General features: G+C 45.1%; 1 protein-coding gene across 3 annotated transcripts in view; it reads left to right on the plus strand.

Moving 5' to 3' along the window:
- Positions 1-20103, plus strand: part of HMMR (hyaluronan mediated motility receptor) — a 630884-nt gene that overhangs the window by 78118 nt on the left and 532663 nt on the right. For 2 of the 3 annotated variants that reach the window (XM_069654282.1, XM_069654283.1), the window contains exons 3-4: positions 6592-6683; positions 7320-7397. In XM_069654282.1, coding sequence (XP_069510383.1) covers positions 6592-6683; positions 7320-7397 — 170 coding nt within the window. The remainder of the gene's footprint in view (positions 1-6591; positions 6684-7319; positions 7398-20103) is intronic. The other variant, XM_069654284.1, reaches the window with a different exon arrangement.

Below are 20103 nucleotides of genomic sequence, written 5' to 3' on the forward strand. Positions count from 1 at the left end.
GGCGTTAAGAGGGCTCTGAAATTCTACCTACATCGTACACAAGACATCAGGGCTACTCGGTAACTGTTCGTCGCATATGGTCCGTCGATGAGAGGAAAAGCAATCTCTAAACAGGGATTGGCTAGATGGGTCTCGTCGACGATTGCTTTTTGTCACTCCAAGGCCGGAAGGCCACTGCAAGGACATCCTAGAGCTCATTCTACAAGGTCGATGTCCTCCTCAACAGCGTTATGGGCTGGAATTCCGCTGACGGACATATGCCACACATATGCCACAGTGCCCCACACGTTTACCCGCCACTACTGCCTTGCCAGGCAGCATGCAGACGAGGTGCAGATGGGGAGAGCTGTCCTGCGCCATCTGTTTCAGTAAGGTAAGCTCCTCCCTGTGGAGATTCTGTTGTCTACCCTCTTAAGGGCGATATACTTTATGTGGGCAAAAACTTCACTTATCCCTACAGTAGATATGCATTGTGTAGTAGGGTGAGGATATATATTGTTACATTACATTCTCACCGCCGTCTCAAGTGTTACTGCTATACAATCTATTCTAAGCATGTGAATCCATGAAAGATCCAATGCTGGAGAAGGGAATAGTTTCTTACCTGTAACTCCATTTCTCCAGCATTGGTATCTTTCATGGATTCACATGCGCCCGCCAACCTCCCCGTATGCAATAAATTTAACCCTTCCTACTTTGGAGGGGCCGAAATCTGAAGGGGAGCCGCGGGGGCGGGCCTCTTATACTAGCACGGCCTGCGGAGCATGCATAGGCGAGTCCTAGAAGGACGTAGATAGGACACAAAAGTGTCGAAAGCTTTCCTTTGGAAAAGGCTATATATGTGTACCGAGGGGTCCCAGTCTGACGACGGGTAATATTCTAAGCATGTGAATCCATGAAAGATACCAATGCTGGAGAAATGGAGTTACAGGTAAGAAACTATTCCCTTATTGTTTGTGGAGATATGAATCAAGATTTTGACTTTGCCCTAGACAGTAAATCTGCCTCATTGTGTTCATTCCAAATCCTGTAGTAGTTTCCTAAAACCTACTTCAAAGGCTTAATCTAGTTGACTCTTGGCGCTTCTGTCACGATACAATAGACTGTACATTTTATTCCCCTCCCCACCAATCCTTTTCTAGACCTTGATTATATTTTTGTTAATTCTTTAACTCCCACTATTTCGAATTCTGAAATTGGCTCCATAACCATTTCTGCTCATGCTCCTGTCTCTACCACTTTAAAATGGGTATTTTAAATTTTCTCCATGGGGGAGATTTATTAATTCCTCAATGACAAATCCTTTACTGGCAAAACTAAGGGCCTGATTAACAGAACATTTTCCTATGGGATTGCACCATTATAAAACAGTTCTGTGAATCAGGCCCCAAGTCTTATATGTATTATTTCTTCCTCAATAATCGCCCTGAACGTAATTCAAAGAATAATAAGCCACCCTCCGTGGGTTCATAATTCGATTTGCGGCCATTAAAGTGACAAATCGGAACTCTCTCAACTCTGTGCTCTACCAAACTTCTCGAACAGGCATACTTTACCAACCCTGATTCAAATACCATAAAAGATGTCATGATCAAACGTATTGACTTTAATAAACTGTGCACTATGCACTGACAGAGCTGCTAATGCTATACTTTAATCTTGAACTAAATTATACAGTGGATCCAACAAAGGTGGGAAAATGTTAGCTTCCTACTTAGAAAAATCACTCATTAACCATATCCTCTCCTGATATCAGATTAACCAATCCAAAAAATATTAATTACTCTTCATGATTTTTACTCCAATCTATATTCCTTGGATTCCTCTAATACTTCTGAATTCATCCTTGCTTCAGAAATAGCTAAAAATTCCTCACCCTGTTGACCTTTCCTCCCTTGACATTCCCATCTCCCTATCTGAAATCAAACAAGCCATATCAGACCTCAAACCTAATAAGGTACCAAGTCCTGACTGTTTACCATAGATTTCTATAATTGCTCAAACTCTTACAATTATATTCGGAATTTATTGAAACTGGTCAAACCCTGGTTCCTTCGGTGAAGACATTCTTGTACTCCTTTCCCAAACCTGAAAGATCCCTCCTATATTAAAAACTACATACCCATCTCTCTATTCCGATTCTAAGATATTTGCCAAAATTCTGGCAAAACGCTTAGAGCAATACCTTCCTAAACTTATACACTCTAACCAGTCTGGTTTTATCAAAGATCGCCATGCTTCTTCCAATACTAGACTTTATTAAATGCGCTTTCTCAATCTAAAAATTCTGATGATTCCCCTTGCTCTCGGCTCTTGACTCGTCACATCTCTTGGTCTTTTATGTTTCATTCCTTAACCTGGCATGGCTGGTCAAAGTACTATACTCCTCTACTACTCAAATTCTTAATAATTCTCTCTCCTCTTTCCAAATTAAGAGGCACCTGTTAAGGCTGTCCCCTCTCCCTTATTTAACCTTGCACTCAAAACTCTCCTACAAAGCAGCAGAACAAACCAACACCAAAGGTCATTAATAATATAGAAATTAAACATTCTGCTTAGGCAGATAACTTTCTACTTTATCTCTCTAATCCCGCCTCCATCCAACATTTAACTACTATAAACAACTTTTTTTTCTCTGGATACAAGTAAAATTTGGATAGATCTGTGGTCGTGCCTCTCACCAATACCCCACTATTCAGCATGTCATGGCAACCATCACATATGTATCTTGGGCTTCAAATTGCTAAAGATGAACATACCACCATCACTCAACACTAACCTTTTAGTTGAATAGGTACTGAAATGATTTCAAGATTGTCGCTCCTTATCTTGGTTGGGGGTGCCTTGATACTATAAAGATAAGCCCCATTTATCTTCTACTCTTTATCTGACAGTCACACGTGTTTCGCAGAAACTTGACTTCCTTCTTAAATTCTTATGGAATCACTTTACTCCCTAAGCTTTTAGGTGGAGTTGAATTGCCTAACTTCCAATTGTGCCATAAAGCCTTTATTCTAAATCAATTAACGTTAACCATTTTGCAACCAATCTTGAAAATGCTCCTTTGGGTCAATATTGAAACTAGCTTTATTTCTCCACTCTCCCATTTCTTATTGACGTCCTCTTGGCACAATATCACTTCATTTCCTACTAGACACTTTTTCAAATCCATTTGGAATAAACTCCCTACAAATTCCTTCTCTAAAACCAACTTGGATGACCTCTTCCTCTGGTTTAACCAAATCCAACCCCACTAGATTTACACATGGTACTCATCAGGCATCAAATTTGATATTGCTGAATCAGATCTCCCGTTTCACGCATCACTTATTAAACCAATAATTAAATCTCTACTATGACCCAAAATTCCCCTTCCCCTTTTCTGACTTTTTAAATCTACAATCCTTTTAGTAGTGCCGCCAAGCTCTATACATTCCTAAATGATCCTCACTCAACGTACTAATCCCCCCACAGCACTATCAGACTGTGGGAGACAAACTGGACCTTTCAACCACCCTCCAACTTTTGGACCCAAATTTGGAAAATGTCATTCCATGTCTGTTGCTGCCAATATTAATTTGTAAATGTCTTTGCATTTTGGACTAAGATTTGGTCTTGCATGCAACTGATCTTTCATTTTACAGAACATTTATTTCTTTATATTCTTATAATTGGCTCCATTGCTAAGTATTTGGATCTCATACTATTTTGATTATATTGCGTTTCATAACCTTTCTTGTAACTGAACTCGATCTGTTCCACTCATCTGATTGGAAAGCGTCGTGCTTCTTCCTCTGACTGTTTGCACAAATGTAATCTCAATCCTGACTAAATATAATTAATCCTTAAACATTGCTGTCCCTTTCCCTACTGTTTTCTGTCTTGTTTCCTTGTTCTTTTCACCCGTATTGTCTCAATATCCATTTAGTGATACTATGTATTCCGTTCAACTTAATCATTTGTTATAGATATTGTACTCCGAGCAGGTATTGTTAAAAATGTGTACCTTTTCTTTGTATTACCTGTCATTTACTCATTTTATACATTAATTTTTAAAAATGGACCTTGTTACTTCATGTTAATTCAACTAGTCTAAGTATAAAATATTACAATGGAAGTACTTTTTTAGTAACGGAGCGAAAATCAATAAAATGGTTATTGGAAAAAAAAGGGAAAATGGGATACATTGTCTCATTCAGTGAAGCCATGACATCTCCCCGGAGGGTCCCTTCCATGCGATCCTCCTTCATATAGGCTCCCCAAGGGTCGGGTAGCGGCTGCTGGCCACAATGGCGGTTGTCGCCACCAGGTATCCGGTGAGTCAATCGAAATAATCACATAAACGTCAATGTATTTTGATGTTGCTGAATGGGGAAGTGTGGGCTGCTATGAAGCTGAAATGTGGGGGCAAAGATCTTGCTTGGAGGGTGGAGCAGGTTTTAGCCTAAGTTCCATATGGCTAGCGCATCCTGCCTCTATTGTTGGGATCATGCAACCGCAGGGCCAGTCTCTATGCGACTAGGGTTTCTTCCTGGTTCTTGCCTCCTGCATTGAATCGTCCTTTGATCAGTGGGACACTCAGTGAGGGGGTTCTGTGGCCACTGATCCTTTGACTCGGCTCCCACACATTGATGTATGCCACGTCGCTCTGTGCAGTGCTTAATGGAGTCTGCCTTCGCAATAATAGAGCAACAAGTGATGCATTGATTGAACAGTCGGTAAAGGAATAGGACCGTGGCAACGTTAAGGCACCTTTTTGAGAGGGTGGTAGGAATAAGTGAAAATACCAGTTTAAAGTCTGCGCCAGAATTATTACTGATGGTTAAAGTTTCCTGCCAATGTAATTTGGGCATAATTCGGTGTAGCTCTGGTAGGGACACTTTCTCCGTCTTTCTCTTGTTCGCTCGCATGCACAATTACCCTCTCGTCCCCCGCACTAGCCTTCTTGAATGCACCCGCATCACACTTTCTCTTGCTCTCACCTCTCCTTGCACCTCTTTCTCTACCATACTTCCTCTCACACCTTCGTTCTGTCTCTTCACGCTTCTCTTGCCTCACAGGCCACCTCTTCTCATTCCTCGCACCTTCTCTCTCCACGTGGCTCCATTCTTTCTTCTGTCTTTTTTCATTTTCATGCACTCGTACATGCAACCTCACCACACCTTACACTCGCCTTTCTTTGCACAACTGTTTCTCTACCATCCTTCCTCTCAGCAGTCCTGCTTTCAGCTTCTTGCTCGCACCTCCCCATAACCTTGCTAGCACTGTCCCTCTTGCTCTCCTAACTCGATCTCATCTCCCCACGTTATCCTACTGTCACTTGCACACTAACGCATTCACCAGCCCCCTACCGTCTTTGCATACTTGCTCCTCACACCGATCACTGACCTTATAATCCTACTTTTTCTGCCATCCTCCTCGGTCTTGCCGTGCTGCTTTAAACCTCGCCCCTCTTGCTAGCACAATCGGTCTCTCGCTTCCCTTACTCATCTCTCTCCCAACTCGCGCTCTTCACGCCAGCTCTCGCAACTCTTCTCGCACCTTTCCATGCATCCGCCTCTCGCTCACTGTCTTGCCACCCCTACTTTCGCTCTCATCCTTTACACGCACTTGCTTGCCGTCCTGCTAGCTGCCTCGCTCACACCTTTCTCCCTCTTGTTGGCAGCATCACTCTCGGCACTGCGTCCTCCATGGCATTCCGGCTCTCTTCCCCTTACTACTGATGCCTAAAAAATGCAAACTGCAATGCGCTTTAGCAAACGCCGACTCTCTTGGACATGCCAGTGCTTGTTTCAAATAAGTGCACTTGCGTGTAAAAGAATTCGGTGTACTAGGTTAATCTCGGAAGTAGATTTAGGATTCCATGTTATGAGCAGTAAAATATCTGGTTAACACAACACAGTTGAATTGTATCAGTATATTAAGTTTACTTTGTTACATGCTTAGTCTGAGCAAGTTATGACCTCCCAGGCGGCTTTCATTTCTAACGCAGCCCTGGTAACTTGAAAATGAAACTTTGTTTTTTATTTTATATGGGACATGTCTAATTGCAGAATTGATTGGGGGGGGGGGGGCATTTGCACGCTTGTTGTGGGTTATACAGACTTTTAGCACCTTGGGCTGGTGAGGCAGCCAGTGCAATTGCTCAAAGACTGAATCGAACGGGCCATGACACGTTTTTGATAACGAAGCTTGCACCTGCCCTCCTGCCCAACTAACACTCCAGCTTTGCTGCTCCCCCAACCCCCAGAACACTTGTCTCTAATACAACCCCATTGCAGCATAATGTAGCGGTCAAATCCAGCCAAGGAAATGGAAGAGGACCCCCCACCGCCCCCCCCCTTCAATAGGCTGTAATGGTGGTAAGATACTGCGGACCCTAGCGCAGTTGGGGCCACAGGCTTTTACCATCAGTGTAACTGTGGCTTAATTGAAGGGGGAGATGCACGTCATTGTAGTTGCTAACTTGCTTCTAGGCTGGGGGCTGTACAATGTCATGTGTACCAACATTCATGTGGATAATCTTGCAGCTTTTCTTGCTCTCCTCTTTCTTTTGGCTTTACGTTTAGAATTTTATTTTTCATCTTTCAGGAGATGGCCCTGGCAGCACACAGTCTCTGGAATCTGACAGGGGTGCAATGTCCCCGGTGCGTTCGAGGAAGCTGGTATCTCTTGGTTCAACAGTAAGGCACTACCATGCTGCATGTTATGATGGCCATCCCCTACATGTCGAGCTGCCGTACTGATGCTTTCAGTGGACCATTGCAGAATGCGCCTTCCTGTTTTCTTGGGTCACAAGCTGCAGGGTCCTGTTGGGAAGTCTTTGTTAGTGGAATCCAAGATTTATAGTAGAGCTGTATCTTGAATAGCTCACTTTGAATGTGTTGAAAAGGATTTTGATTTCCCCAAAAAATGTAGGGCTAAGTGGAACTGGAGTGGACTGTCATGGTGTAGTAAAGTAACTGCGTCTAAGTGGGACCTTCAGGTAGACGCGAAGCTGGACACCAATTAGAAAGGAATGTGTATGGAACATACAGCTTGTTGGCAAGCTTATTCCTTTTTTCTCCTGTGTTCACCTGTTCTGGATCCAGGGTTATTTGAGCCCTCTGCCTTCTCTCAATGATTGGCTTTCAAATGTTATACTATATAAAACTGTTTAAAGAAACGCTGGTCTTCATGCCTACAATCCCCCCTTCCCCCTCACGCAACCCCATCAACACTCCTTTTACTAAACAATGGGGGGGCATTACGCCTGGTTGTTTGGTTCTTTTCTATCCACGTTGCCTAATTTGTCTGTTAATACCCTCAATCTTTTTCAGCCTAACCTGAGTCGTAAATCTGACAAGGATTCAGACTTTATTCGAGAGCTACAGAAGCAAAAGCACTTGGAAAAAGAGGTGGGTTTGTGTTTGAGATTTTTATGTTGGGACATGGGTTGGTGGGTTTAAACGAGCAAACCTCTGTTTTTAACTATGGTTACAATGAGTGTTGCAAATCATTTCAATTGACTATCTCGGCGCACACTACTAGCATGACAGTCCAATCTTATATTGGCGCTTGGCACGTTTACCTAGTAGCGACCATTCAGGGCAGTTTAACATCCCACCCCAAAATAAGATTTTCACCATCTAACTCACTTAAGATTCAGTAACCGGGTTTAAAAAAAAAAAAAACTTCCACCAACCAGAGGCATATACCAAAATAAAATACCACCCTATTCTCTGGGACCAAAAAACGAGATGCTTTGTTAGGTAGACTCTTTTTTCAGTTTAACTTGCTAACGTCAACAAGCAGTGGTTTCAAAAGCCACCATGACTCCTTACACTATGCACTGCTCATGTCTCATTCTGGTGGTTCTCGTAACGCTGGATATCATTTGATTTTAACCGGTGCTAGAGTTCTTTTGTGTTTTTTTTATTTGTTTTTATAATGGGGCATTTTAGCTATAGCTAAACGTGTCTTTTAAACAACTTATTCCTTGGATTGCAATGGGTCTTTTTTTTTTAAATCTCTTTTTTTTATTCTTTACAAATCACATTCACTACCCTTGGAACACTAAATGCAAAGACTACACGTGTCAGTACAATTTCACCTTTGGTACAATCCTGTACTGCACAGTAATGCGATAGCAGTGGCTGAGCAGCCAGACTTATCTCCAGAGTAAAGTGAGCAGTAGAATAAGTTACACAAAGGACCAACAAATACAGTGATTCAAACACTTAATCAAGGTTTGTTGGTAAAATAATATACATTTATTTAGTCATTTGAAAAACATTACACTAGCAAGAGCAGCTCAATATCATACCAATATACTACAAATACCAACCAATAAGTTACTGAACCAGTTCAGCTCCCATGAAGTGGGAGCAAAATGGCACCTCAGTTACTTAAAAAGACAAGGTTATAAGAATCAACAGCACAAACAGGCAGGGCAGAGGGTTTCAGTTAACAACCAGCAATTCAGTTCATAGGCCTGGGGCCAAAGTCAATGGTTCAGTGTCTTTGTATAGGAAAGCATAGTTCTGGTAGTAAACGGTTAAGTCTTTGCCACAGATCTTAGAAGAATTTGGTCAGACGGAAAGTTAGATGTTGGTTTAGGGAAGGACAAGCCTTCGAAGTCAGTATCACAAACTTTCACAGTTGTGGGATGTTTTAACCCACTAGGCTCTGCCTTGCGACATCCCTGTGTGCTGATGGTGCAAGAATCATCAAAATGGCTGCATAAGCCCGATGCGCGCCAAAAACCTATAAAAATTGCGCTTTGAAACACTGAAAGATGGCTGCCAAATCTACTTTGCCAGTTGTCAGTAGTGGAAAGGAGATCTCGCTGCTGAAACATGTTACTGGGCTGCCCACCAAGTAAAAATGGAAATTGCATGTATTGCAAGAAACCCGGAAACTGCTTTTGAATCCATTTTTCTTGGTTGCTGAAAATAAAAAATAATGGTGCAAAACATCATATCTGTGCTGGGTGTTAACCGCCACTTCATTTAAGGAATCAGTATGAACACAGTCAGGAAAAGCAGAATCAATCGTCAAAATATCCACAGTAAAAAGTGTGCTTGCCTGTGAAAATCTGCCAAAATATGGGCGTAGTACCAGCGTGCCTGTATGACAGCTGTCATTAGTTGCATCAGAAGCTTAAACTTGTGCAATTGAAATCAAATGCCTATAAATTAAGTGACCTGCTATCAAAAGTAATATAGGTTGCAACTATTTAATCTCCAAGGCTTAGAGACTGGAATTGGAGTTCTGGTTGCCTGTTGTAAAATTGCATGTTTATTTTCAACAAAGAAAAATGCAACAAAGTGACTTTTAAAGTAAACCTGATGCAAGCCAAACTACAAAGCAACACTGGGCAAGAGACCTCCCTTCTGCTCTCTGGACCAGGAACTCGCATTCAGGTGTTTGAGGGGAGGGGCACTGGTGCTGCTCCTGGGAGACAATGGACCTTCCTTGGCTGAAAGGATATTCAGATTGTAAAGTGTCAACAGTGGTCTTTGCCAGAGGAAGAAGGTGGAGATTGCTCTTGAGCTGCAGGATGGAGATGGAGGCGGAGACAGACATTTTAGTTGATTCACAAAGCACAGAAGGCATATTTCTAAAGACTCATAGGACTGTGCGAATTTGTAAAAAATTATAGAATTAGTAGCAGTGTTGTGTTTTTTAAATTTCTTTTTTTATTTTTTGCACATTTTAAGAGGTGCCAGAATCTGTAATGTTCGGGGAAGGCGCAGTGAAAATTCTGGTTTTGTAGCAATTGTATTTGTCAGAAGCATGAAACTTCATAAGATTATGCCCAGATATCATGCGCACATATGTACAGAATTCTGGATACATCAGATGTGTCCCGGACAAAAAGTGCGAAAATTTGTCAAATCCAGACCGAAGATCTCACAGCAATGAGGCTTGGAAGAAGGTGTGCTCCACAAAATGTGAGCTATGTATGTTATTGGTATAAAGATTGTACACATGTAAAGATGTATAGTATCAAAAATAGATTTTATGTGCAAAATGCAAAGGGAAGGATGTTTTGCCTCAAACCACATCATGACAGTTTTCTCCTCCAAGGGAGAGAGCCGACTTTAGCCAATAGACTACCTACGGGGTGCGCCTAGGATAATTCAGCATACCCACCCCTTTATCAAACACATAAATAGAGACAGCTGAGGACCTAGAAAAACACACTGATCCACCCACCATCCCGAATTTGGCGAAGCACTCTGAAGGAGAACCACCCATACTACTTGTTCCAGACTCCTGAAACTTTGCAAGCAGGCTCGGAGCATAGCTGAACCACTTTTAGCTGGGCCTAACTTCCAGAACCCATCACTCAACTCAAAGGGGAAACCAAAGAAGCAGCCAGGCTGTGCTGTAACTGCTTGCCTGCCAAATAATTATCTTCATAACCAGAAGGGCAGATTAAATCCCATCTGGTACCGTGCCGTTCTGTGCTGTGCAGACCAGAGAGCCATTGCAGAACCAGTCCAGTCATGCTGTGCAGTGTAGACCACAGGGCCTTGCTGTCCAGTCCTGCCATGCGGTGTCCAGAGCACCTTGCTGATCGCTGAACCAGACCAGTCCGGTGTGCCCAGCAGTCTGTCCCAGAAAGAAATCCCTGACCAGAACCAGAATTCCTGACTGTTCCATTCAAAACATTGGTAGTGAGTATCCATAGTATAGGATTGTCACTAGCCTATGTACTGTCCATAGTCCTCCCTATCCAAATCCAATCTTTTATATCCAGAACTGTATTGTTTTTTATCTTGCCTGAAATCTCTTATCCTATAGTCCCTCTAATATTGTTAAAATCATCTTTGCAGTGATAATTTCATCTGAAGGTGAGCATCTCGGCGGGCAAAAACCTGATCGGAGACGTCTTGGTCTGGTGGTTGGGCCGTCGTGTAGTATGTTTCTTACTAGTCCATCCCTAGTGTAAAGAACCCTGTTTGTATTTTAAAAAGTGCATCCTTGTTTTACATTTTGCCTCTAGCTGAAAAAAACGACATCCACGAAAACGTCCATAACTTTATGCTAGGAACGGAATTCAAGTGTCTACTTGAAGCTAACATCCTAAGCTTTCTAAAGAACCCAATACCGCATCCTTATAGTTGCGCAATCGCGCTTACCGCATACGGAAAAGTTTGCTGCAAATTTTTCGTTTGGCTAAAATCTAACGTGTAGAATAGCTTTTCATTGCACCCAACCTCAAAATTAAGTGTTCTCCTTGCTCATTACACTCAAATAATTGCTGGTGTGTCTGAAACCAGATAAAGTGGCTCCCATTCGAATTTCTGTGAATTAAACCATTTTTAGTGTTTTACCCCAATCATTCAAAGCCAACTTTAAAGCCATTTTTGACAGGTTTGCCAATCAATTGTTTTTCTCTGGTGTTTGCTGTGGGAAATTGGGATTAATATTTTTTGTTGAATTATGCATTCCTGAAACCTGTTCTCTCTACTTCTATTTCTTCATATTGCATATTGGGGGGGGGGGTTGAGGAGTGTGCAGGGGGAAATATTAACCACATTGCCAGTTGATTGAACACACAAGTATTATTGCTGTGCTGCATTATTTTTCCCATCATTTCTCCTTGTGATTAAAGATTGTTTAGTGTGACATCACCCCATTGGTGATTATTGTATAACCATTAAAAATAGTGTGTATATTGTGTGTATATATAAAATAAATATTAACTTGATTCCTGTTTCAGTGTGACCGGGGGGGTTGGGGGGCATTGGATTCAAAGAGGGGCGTGATCTAAATGGTACATCGTTCAGAATAAAAACTTATAGACGCCAACAAATAGTTGTTTTAGTTGTGCATCCTACGCTAGGCATTGTGCATCCTACGCTAGGCATTGACTTGGGTAAGTGCCGGGTTGAAATCACTTACACCGTGGCCGAAAAGATTTCCGGAATGCGTTTGCACAATACCTTTTTAAAGTGAAGAGCTATAGCTGAGGCAGTTGTTCCTGGCAGTTCGAGCAGATTTCACTGTTCCTGAGCTTCAGTCGTGGGGACAAGGAGGACTTTGGGAGGTTCCTGCACTGCCCAGGGAAGAGGCCACAAGCTTGGCAGAACGTCTGTTTAAGGTGCGCGTGCCTTTAAAGACCACAAACTGGTATCCTTACCACTGGCTATCTGGTTTTCCACAGCATTCTGCAGAAGGGTCTTCTAGGAGACTAAGCACAGAGTTTCGGGCACCTCCCTCACATCCTGTCCACCCCAGACACTCGGGTGCCAGAGGAGGGCTTCAGCACTGAAGCCCGTCAAAGGCCAACAAACAAAGGGACCAAACCTGGTTTGGCGCGCAGAAACAAAGGCAAGAAGGACCTTTCCCAAAAGAAATGGCAAAAAGTTGACCGAGTCTGTCAGATGGGTCCTGGGTGCCATATTTAATAACATGGCTGACCCGATTTTTTTTTTTTTTTTTTTTTTTTTTTTTTTTTTTTTTTTTTTTTTAGCTACCGTTGGTCGCGGTTGGGGAAAAATCCTGGTAGTTTGATCTAAAACACTGCCACCAACCGTTTCAAGTAGGAAAGGGTAACCTCTGACTGTTACATTAGTGTTGTGACTCGGGGTCTGTAAATTTAAGACTAGCAAAGTCGGTTTAACTTTACATGCTCTGGGAGACATCGGTCCCAGTTAAGGTATTGAAACCTTTGGCAGCCTGAAAGACATCCCATTGCCACTGCACTGAAGGCGCTGTGTGCCACACAGAAAAAGATGATGCCTATCGAGTTGTTTTAAAACTCCATAACCAAAGAACACAAAAGTAAAACGCTTTGAAAATGAAGTTAAAAGTCCCAAAATATAGCAAAAGAGCTGGAGGGCTCTAAGGTACAGGGGAATTTAGCACTTGGGTGTGAATTCTCCCTAACACATACAGCTTCAGAGTTTGCTGTGCGGGCAGTGACTATGCCAGCTAGGCCCTTCATCTGGGGCAGGGCCTTCAACCCAACCTTAGATTGCCTACTTTTCCCAGAGTTTACTCGGACTCCCCCGTGGGCTCTCTGGGCATTACTTAGTCATGCCTGTCGAGTAGTCTGTACCAATTGGGACCCCTGTCATGGATTCTACCAATGGCCATTTAGCCAGTGGCAACTGGCCATTGCATTGAGACATACCTGTGCTTCCCAGTCTAGATGCTGGCCCTCTGTTACGGTCCCGTCCTTCCTAGGAAGTGTCCCTGGAGGCAGAGTCCCCATTCTGATCCTTTGGTCTTAGGCATGCTCAGACGGATGTATCTCCCTTAACTTCCTGGTGTCTGTGGTTTTGAAGGCTTTTAACCAGGCTTTTAACCACCTGGTCCATGCCTTTCGTAGGACAGGGATAACTGGGGGACACAATATATAAACTTTTTTTTTGAGGTTTTGTGCATGGGTTCAGGTTGGATCTTTCAAAAACCTGAATGGCCACAATCGTGGGTTTATTTTATTTTTTTAAATAAAAAATGAATTATGTTGGATGCCACAGCCCAATTGGCTGTCAACCAGTCTGTTTGCACCTTACTGGGTTTATATGCTCTGGGTTGACCAATATCATTGATCCACTTTTAGGCCTAGTTTGCAAATCACTGGACAGATTTGCCCTGAAGATTGTTGGATTGGCTAGAATAAATTGTGCTGTTTTCGCCATAGGTGAGCACAACCGTACTATGGCGAAAGAATGGTTAAAACTTGTTTTTGCAACTCTATTTGCTCCTCTGCCCCATCCCCATATTCTTTAAGTCACATGAAACTATCCACCTAAACTCAGTCAGTCTCTATTGTTGACAAGGTTTTTGAATAATTATGTAATGTGGCTTGTATAAGTGGACAAAAAGTACTCCTGTGGGAAGACTTTACCACGACTACAGGTACCTATTGCTGATGTATGTTGGCTCATATATATTTAATGTATACGTTGTCACAGATAGCCTCAAGAGCATACCAACTCTCAAAGACTGAAGTGTTCTAATTTTAAGAGGTGCCACCCCTCTTTTCGCCCTGTGGGCTTGCACCACACTAGCTCAGACTTCCCTAATGCCCAAACTGGTCCCTAGAGATCGGTAACTCCTACCATCTAAAATCTGACTGGCTAGAGGTGGATGTATGTCTTTATTTTATGTATACAGTCCCATTTACTTCGCTGGCATTTACTTTGTCATTGCTGGTTAACCCCTTTGCACCCTCCTTTTCTACCCCATACCTATGTGGCGAAGTAAAGTGGGGTTTCTACAGGTGGGGGCCTGACGCTGAGTTCTATGTGAATGCTTGCCTGAGGTCCATAACTACAATGACCTTCCAAAATGAAGTCTCATTTGCTCTTACCCCACTTCTGTTCCTCATCCTGATGTTTTCGCTTATTTCTCCAGCATGGGGTCTGGCATGGATTCACATGCTCATGAAGATTCCTTGTAATCCTCAGTTAATAGAAAGTTTCACTTTCGCGTACAAACTGCATTTCTCCTTTAAATCAATCGCTATCATCTGGGTCATACTGCCCAATCCAATTAGTCCTCTCCCTAAGCTCCTCCTCTGGCAGCCATCTTCCGATTTTTACTGCATGCATCAGTGCTGGGAATCCTCAAGTTTGCTCTGTGAGCTACTTCTAATTTTTTTTTCGTGTTTCTGTCAGAAAAAGGATACATTTTTGTTCCGAAAGAGCCTGTGTGCGCGCTCCATCTACCGACAGCGGCCTCCTTTGTTGGTACGGTACATTTCAGCACCCCTCCAAGGCAAAGATTGTCAGTTTCCAGAGGAAAAGGAGGAAGGAAGATCCCTCTTCATGTCCTGCACCAAGTGCGGGCTACGAAATGTTTGTTTAAGACCAGCCCCTGCAATGCCTCTACTCCTTCCTTGTGGTGGGGATGCAGGTAGAATGCGAGATATGCCTCGGCTTCGCCAAGTAGACGACGAAGGATGGGCACAGACTGGCGGTGTGGCTGAACGCCAATGCCTCTGCCCTGTGCTCCAAGCAGGGTCCTGCCTCATCCAGGACCGGCCGGTCTGAGGAGCTGTCGTACTCCTTTGAGGGTGCCTCATCCGTGGGGGCCCAAGACCAGGCCAAGATCCTTGCAGTCACAGGGGGGCAATGCAGAGCTTCTAGGGCTGGAGAGATGCAGTCCCTGATCTTGAGGCCAAGGATCAGTCTTGCAGGCATCTTCTGGATCAGTTGAAGAGGGCGGAGGGAGGAAAGAGGCAGATTGAGGGGGCTGTTCAAGTAGTCCAGCCTGAAGAGAACCAGAGCTCTGCAGAGTTTCTGGGGGAAGGTGAGGAAAGGGAGTGCCAAGTGCGATTTGAATGGTTTGTCCTCCAATTTATTCCTCATTTGGCTGCTCGGGTGCTTCAGACATTTAACAGCAGAGGGCAACATGCGTCGGGTCAATGGCCCGCGAAGGCCTCCGTGGGTGACTTCATTGGGTGTTGTAAACAGCAGGCTCGGCGCCCATAGCCTCAGTTCATTTTTTTTTTCGCAAACTTGTTTGCTTTGTGGAACTCGGTGCACCTTTGCTGTGAAGATTTTCTTTGCTATGTCTTCGTCTTCTACTCGGACACCTTGGTCCGGGTTCAAGAAATGCTGGGACTGCGGATACAAGATGTCCATCACAGATCTGCATCGTGTCTGCCTGTGGTGCCTCGGCGGGGGCCATGACATGGATACGTACTTCAAGTGCCAGTGGATGACTGGAAAGGCCTTGCGGGAACAAAAGAGGAAATGAAGGTAGGAAAGTGTCAAAGCGCCGACCTGCTGGGCCTTCGACCAATGAGTCGAGTGGTGACTCCTTGGAGGAAGGCCAAGCACTCAAGGTCCAAGGGTGGTTACCGCCACTCCTCGTCAAAGCGCTCGGCGAAGGCACCGTCGGTCGCCTTCCTAGTGTTTAGGTGGCACTACCTAGAGGGTTAGTTGCCGTCCAAACATTCAATGCCCGCAAGTGGGAAGCTTTTCCGGGTGAAAATGCTTGACGTTTTTGATAAACAGGGCAAGACCCCGTCCGCACCTTCTTTTGAAGCTGGCAGAGAACGGTCTCAGCCGGAAACACGCGAGCCTTTGATGCCTTGTTCGGACAAGGTTCATAAGGATCGCCCGAGACGTGAAGAAAGGTCAGTTTTCGTTTCCGTATAAACTGTCCAAAATCCTCGGCACTACGCTGGTCTGTTGCCTGTCGGGTCCTCCACCCCCATCAGACCCTCAATGCCTTCGGAGCTGTTGTTGACGCAGTCTGTGCCAAATTTACCAGCACAGCCCTAGGTAGAACAACCTAAAAGTCGTCTCATTTGAAGCCTCTGGCTGTGCTTCCTGACGAAAGGTGCATTTTTTTTATTTGTTTTTGTTTCCCCCTCCTCCATTTTTGAGGAGGTGGAACACTGATGGTACAGCTCTGTTTGGTGTCTTGTACACGAGTGCCTCATCTCGGAGGAGAGTAGGGTTGCAGGATCTTTGCCATAGCATCTTTCCCCTGCCCTGATTAGAGGATCCACAACGTGTTTCCTGGTCTAGCGGCCAGCGCAGACCTCGTCGGCTCCATTTCCACCAGGAGCCAGGTGAGTGGGTCCTTTGGAGCCCCAGTGCTCGTGCCTCCATTTTGGGAAAATCTGGAATAATGACTCGTGCCCCCAGGCCCTAGGAGCCCCCATCTAGCCTGCACTCCCCACTCCAGCTTCCCGATTCGAGCGCTTCCTGCCTCCCAGACCAACCCCCTGCCCTGATTGGTTCACCCAAAGGCCATAAGTGACCCTCCCAGGGCAGCCCACTGCCCGGCAGCCCCTGCGGCGAAGGGCCCGAGGCAAAGGGCCGGCTCCTACATTGGCAGCTCCAAGATGTGTCAGCAGGGGAAGCCAGCAGTCAACAGAAACCAACAAAAAACTGTGTGGCAAGGGTGGGGTGTAGAGCAATTACTCTACAACAGAAAGCCCCCACCACTCTACCTTACCTTCCCATAACATCGACTGCCATGGACTTAGCCCATGCATACTTAAAAGTTTTGTGACCACCGGCCACATTTTATCCATGACAGTTTGATATGTTGCCTTGCACTGCATCCTAACACACTAGTAGTCAATGTTAACGAGTGTCGCACCTGGACGGAAGTGTGGACGCTAGCCTGCGTCGGATCTAGATAGGTTTGTGAATGTCGGCATCTGCCTTCTTTGATGGAATTAGGAAAGTTAGCAAACACCACACTTGATAGAGCTCTGAAAAAAATGATAGAAATATGAATGTTGGCATGCGCCGCACTTAGAATTATTAGCTTTGGCCTGCCTCACACCTAGATGGGATTATGAATGCTAGCACATGCCACACTTAGAATTGAGAACCTTAGCCTGCGCCGCATCTAGATAGGATTGTGAATGTTAGCACCTGCAAAACTTGGATAGAACTTGATTGCTAGTATGTGCCACACTTAGAATTGATAACATTGGCCTGCACTGTATCTGGATGATATTGTGAAGGTTGGCGAGTGCCACACCTAGACAGAACTGTGAATGTTAGCATGTTATTTGTCATATAACCCACTAACCAATATAAGCTCAAACTCTCTGCATACTTCTCTCACCCAAAAACTCTCACAACCATCTCTCGCACAACAAGCCGCACGCACTTCACCACACTGCAACAACACATAAGCCGCACCAACAGCATACGCGGACGGACACCGGTGCAATACTCGCACCAAAGCTCAGCACCCAGTGGCTACCGAGTTGAAGCTGCCAACAGTACACCACTCCTCACTATCCTACTCCCTCTTCACCTCACTAACCCATCCCACCTTTTCGTTTACAGATCCACCAGAGCGCCTGGGGACCAATTCAGTTGGTGACGGTGCGCTATATAAGTACCGATAACATACCTTGCATAATGCAAGTGGTATGGACACTTCTCCTGAGCTGGAGTTCGGCAGATAAAACAGTGGTGAGCATTCCAACTCTTCTTACCGATGCCTTATGTCGCGGGTGTAGTAGTATTTGGGCTGGGCCAGACCTACTGTCCACTATGATCGGGATGATCTTATGGACATTTTGGATCAGGGTCCTCCTGATTTCCATTTTGCCATTTCATGTGGCTCTGCAGAACCGGGTGGCTAAAAATTGGGAAACCCCACAGACCAATCCAGCGGTCAACTAGTCTCTGAGAAAATACCACCCTTCCAGTAGCAACCCCGGCTATCTGTCTTCTCACCCCACTCCTGAGTCTGGTGGTCCAAGCAGCCCTGGCTACCTCGAAACAGGCTGCGTATCCTAAGTCCCTATCCGGAAGGATGACAAGCACGTGGATGGCCGGCCCTGCAAGTGATTTTCAGCTGGGAGTATGGCGTTGAAGGCGGTCAACTCCTCTTGTGCCTTGGCTAGATTTTCACACAGTGGGGTTGCATAGCTATGGCGGCTGAGCATATTCCCAAAGGGGAAGAAAAAGGGAGGGCTTACTATCTCTTGGACGGCAAGGAAGCCATGTGGGAATCCCTTCAGTCTGGGTTGGAGGTTGCAGACCGTGTAAGCGGGGCCATGGCTAAGAACAGCGATACGCAGATATGCGTGGTTGCAGAAGTCCGGTTTTGCACCAGATGTGCAGGCTAGACTTCTGAACATGCCATTTGACAGGTCTCCCCTTTTTGGCAGCAAGGCTGACGAGAGCCTTGAGAATCTGCAGACCTCTAAGGCAGCCACAACGTCCTTGTGCACTGCTGTTGGGCAGCCTTAGCCTTTTCATCCTAATGAACAGCAATGGAGGGGTAGATCCTTTCGTTACTACTCATTTGGAAGGGCGAGAGGCTTGGTCAGTCAGAGGACAACGTAAGTTTCCTCTTGGTGGACGAGGTAGAGGTGCCAAAACCGCTAAAGCAGCAGCCTGCGCCCTCAGGCCTTGCTACTTCAAAACCGCTCTGAGGCCTTCGGTCACAGCTCACCGGTGGGGGGCAGGCTCTCAGCATCTGGTAGAATGGCGAGCCATTACTTCAGATGGTTGTGCTCTGGAATAAATGGCCCTGGGGTCCTGCCTTCCTTTTCTACGGAATCCTCACCACAATCCACCGGAAGTACTCTTTAAGGGTTCCAGATCTGCTCCTTGTGCAGGAAATATTATCTCTGCTAGAGAAAGGCACTATAGAACCGGTGCCTGCAGCACAGTGGAATAAGTGGCTGGTTTCCCAAAAAGGACGGTAGACTGAGACCCATCTTGGACTTGAGAAATTTGATCAAGTTCCTCAGGAAGGACAGATTCAAGATGGTAACTTTCTCGGATCCTTCAGGCCCTACAACATCAGGATTGTGCTGTCATTGGACCTTCAGGGTGCTTATTTTCATGTGCCGATCCATCTCAAGCACAGTAAATACCTGAGGCGGCTCACACTTCAGTTTTGAGTCCTGCCATTTGGGTTAACCTCTGCCCTGAGGGTATTCATTAAACTTGATGGTGGTAGTGGCAGCACATCTCAGGGGGGGGGGATTCACGTCTACCCCTACCTGGACGATTGGCTGATCAAGGGGCATTCTCCCGAACAAGCCTTGGATCATCTCAACGTTACCTGTAACTCCCTTCAGACTGGGCTTCTCCCTCAACTTCAAGAAGTCCCATATGACACCTTCCCAACAGCTCCAATACATCTGGGCTGTGCTCACCACCCAAAGTGAGGGCTCGCTCAGAACATTCTCCAGATGGTAACCACATTTCAGAATGTCTTCCTGCCTTCAAATTCTTAAAGTTGCTTGGCCTCATGGCATCCTGCATCTTTCTGGTGCCAGAGGCCCACCAGAGAATGAGGTTCCTTTCAATGAGTGCTCAGGGTTCCATGGTTCCAATTCTTAGGCAAGATGTCGGATCACCTTAAGGTTCCAGGCAAGGTTCTCGCAGAATCTTCCGTGGTGGGCTTGCGAGGAAAACCTCATGAAGGGAGAACCTTTTTGGCAACTATGGCCGGAGGTAACTGTAGTGACCGACACTTTCCTCAGTGGGAGCGCACGCCAATGTCTGATCACCAGCGGTCGTTGGTCTCCATTGGAGTCCAAACCTCACATCACTCTTTTGGAGCTAAGAGCGATCAGGCAAGCACTGAAGGGTTTTCTGCCGTCTGTACGGGAGAAGAATGCCCTGATAATGACGGACAACACGGTGGCCATGCATT

This window comes from Ambystoma mexicanum, chromosome 3q (assembly GCF_040938575.1).
Source record: "Ambystoma mexicanum isolate Mex_15411 chromosome 3q, UKY_AmexF1_1, whole genome shotgun sequence".
Lineage (NCBI taxonomy): Eukaryota > Metazoa > Chordata > Amphibia > Caudata > Ambystomatidae > Ambystoma > Ambystoma mexicanum.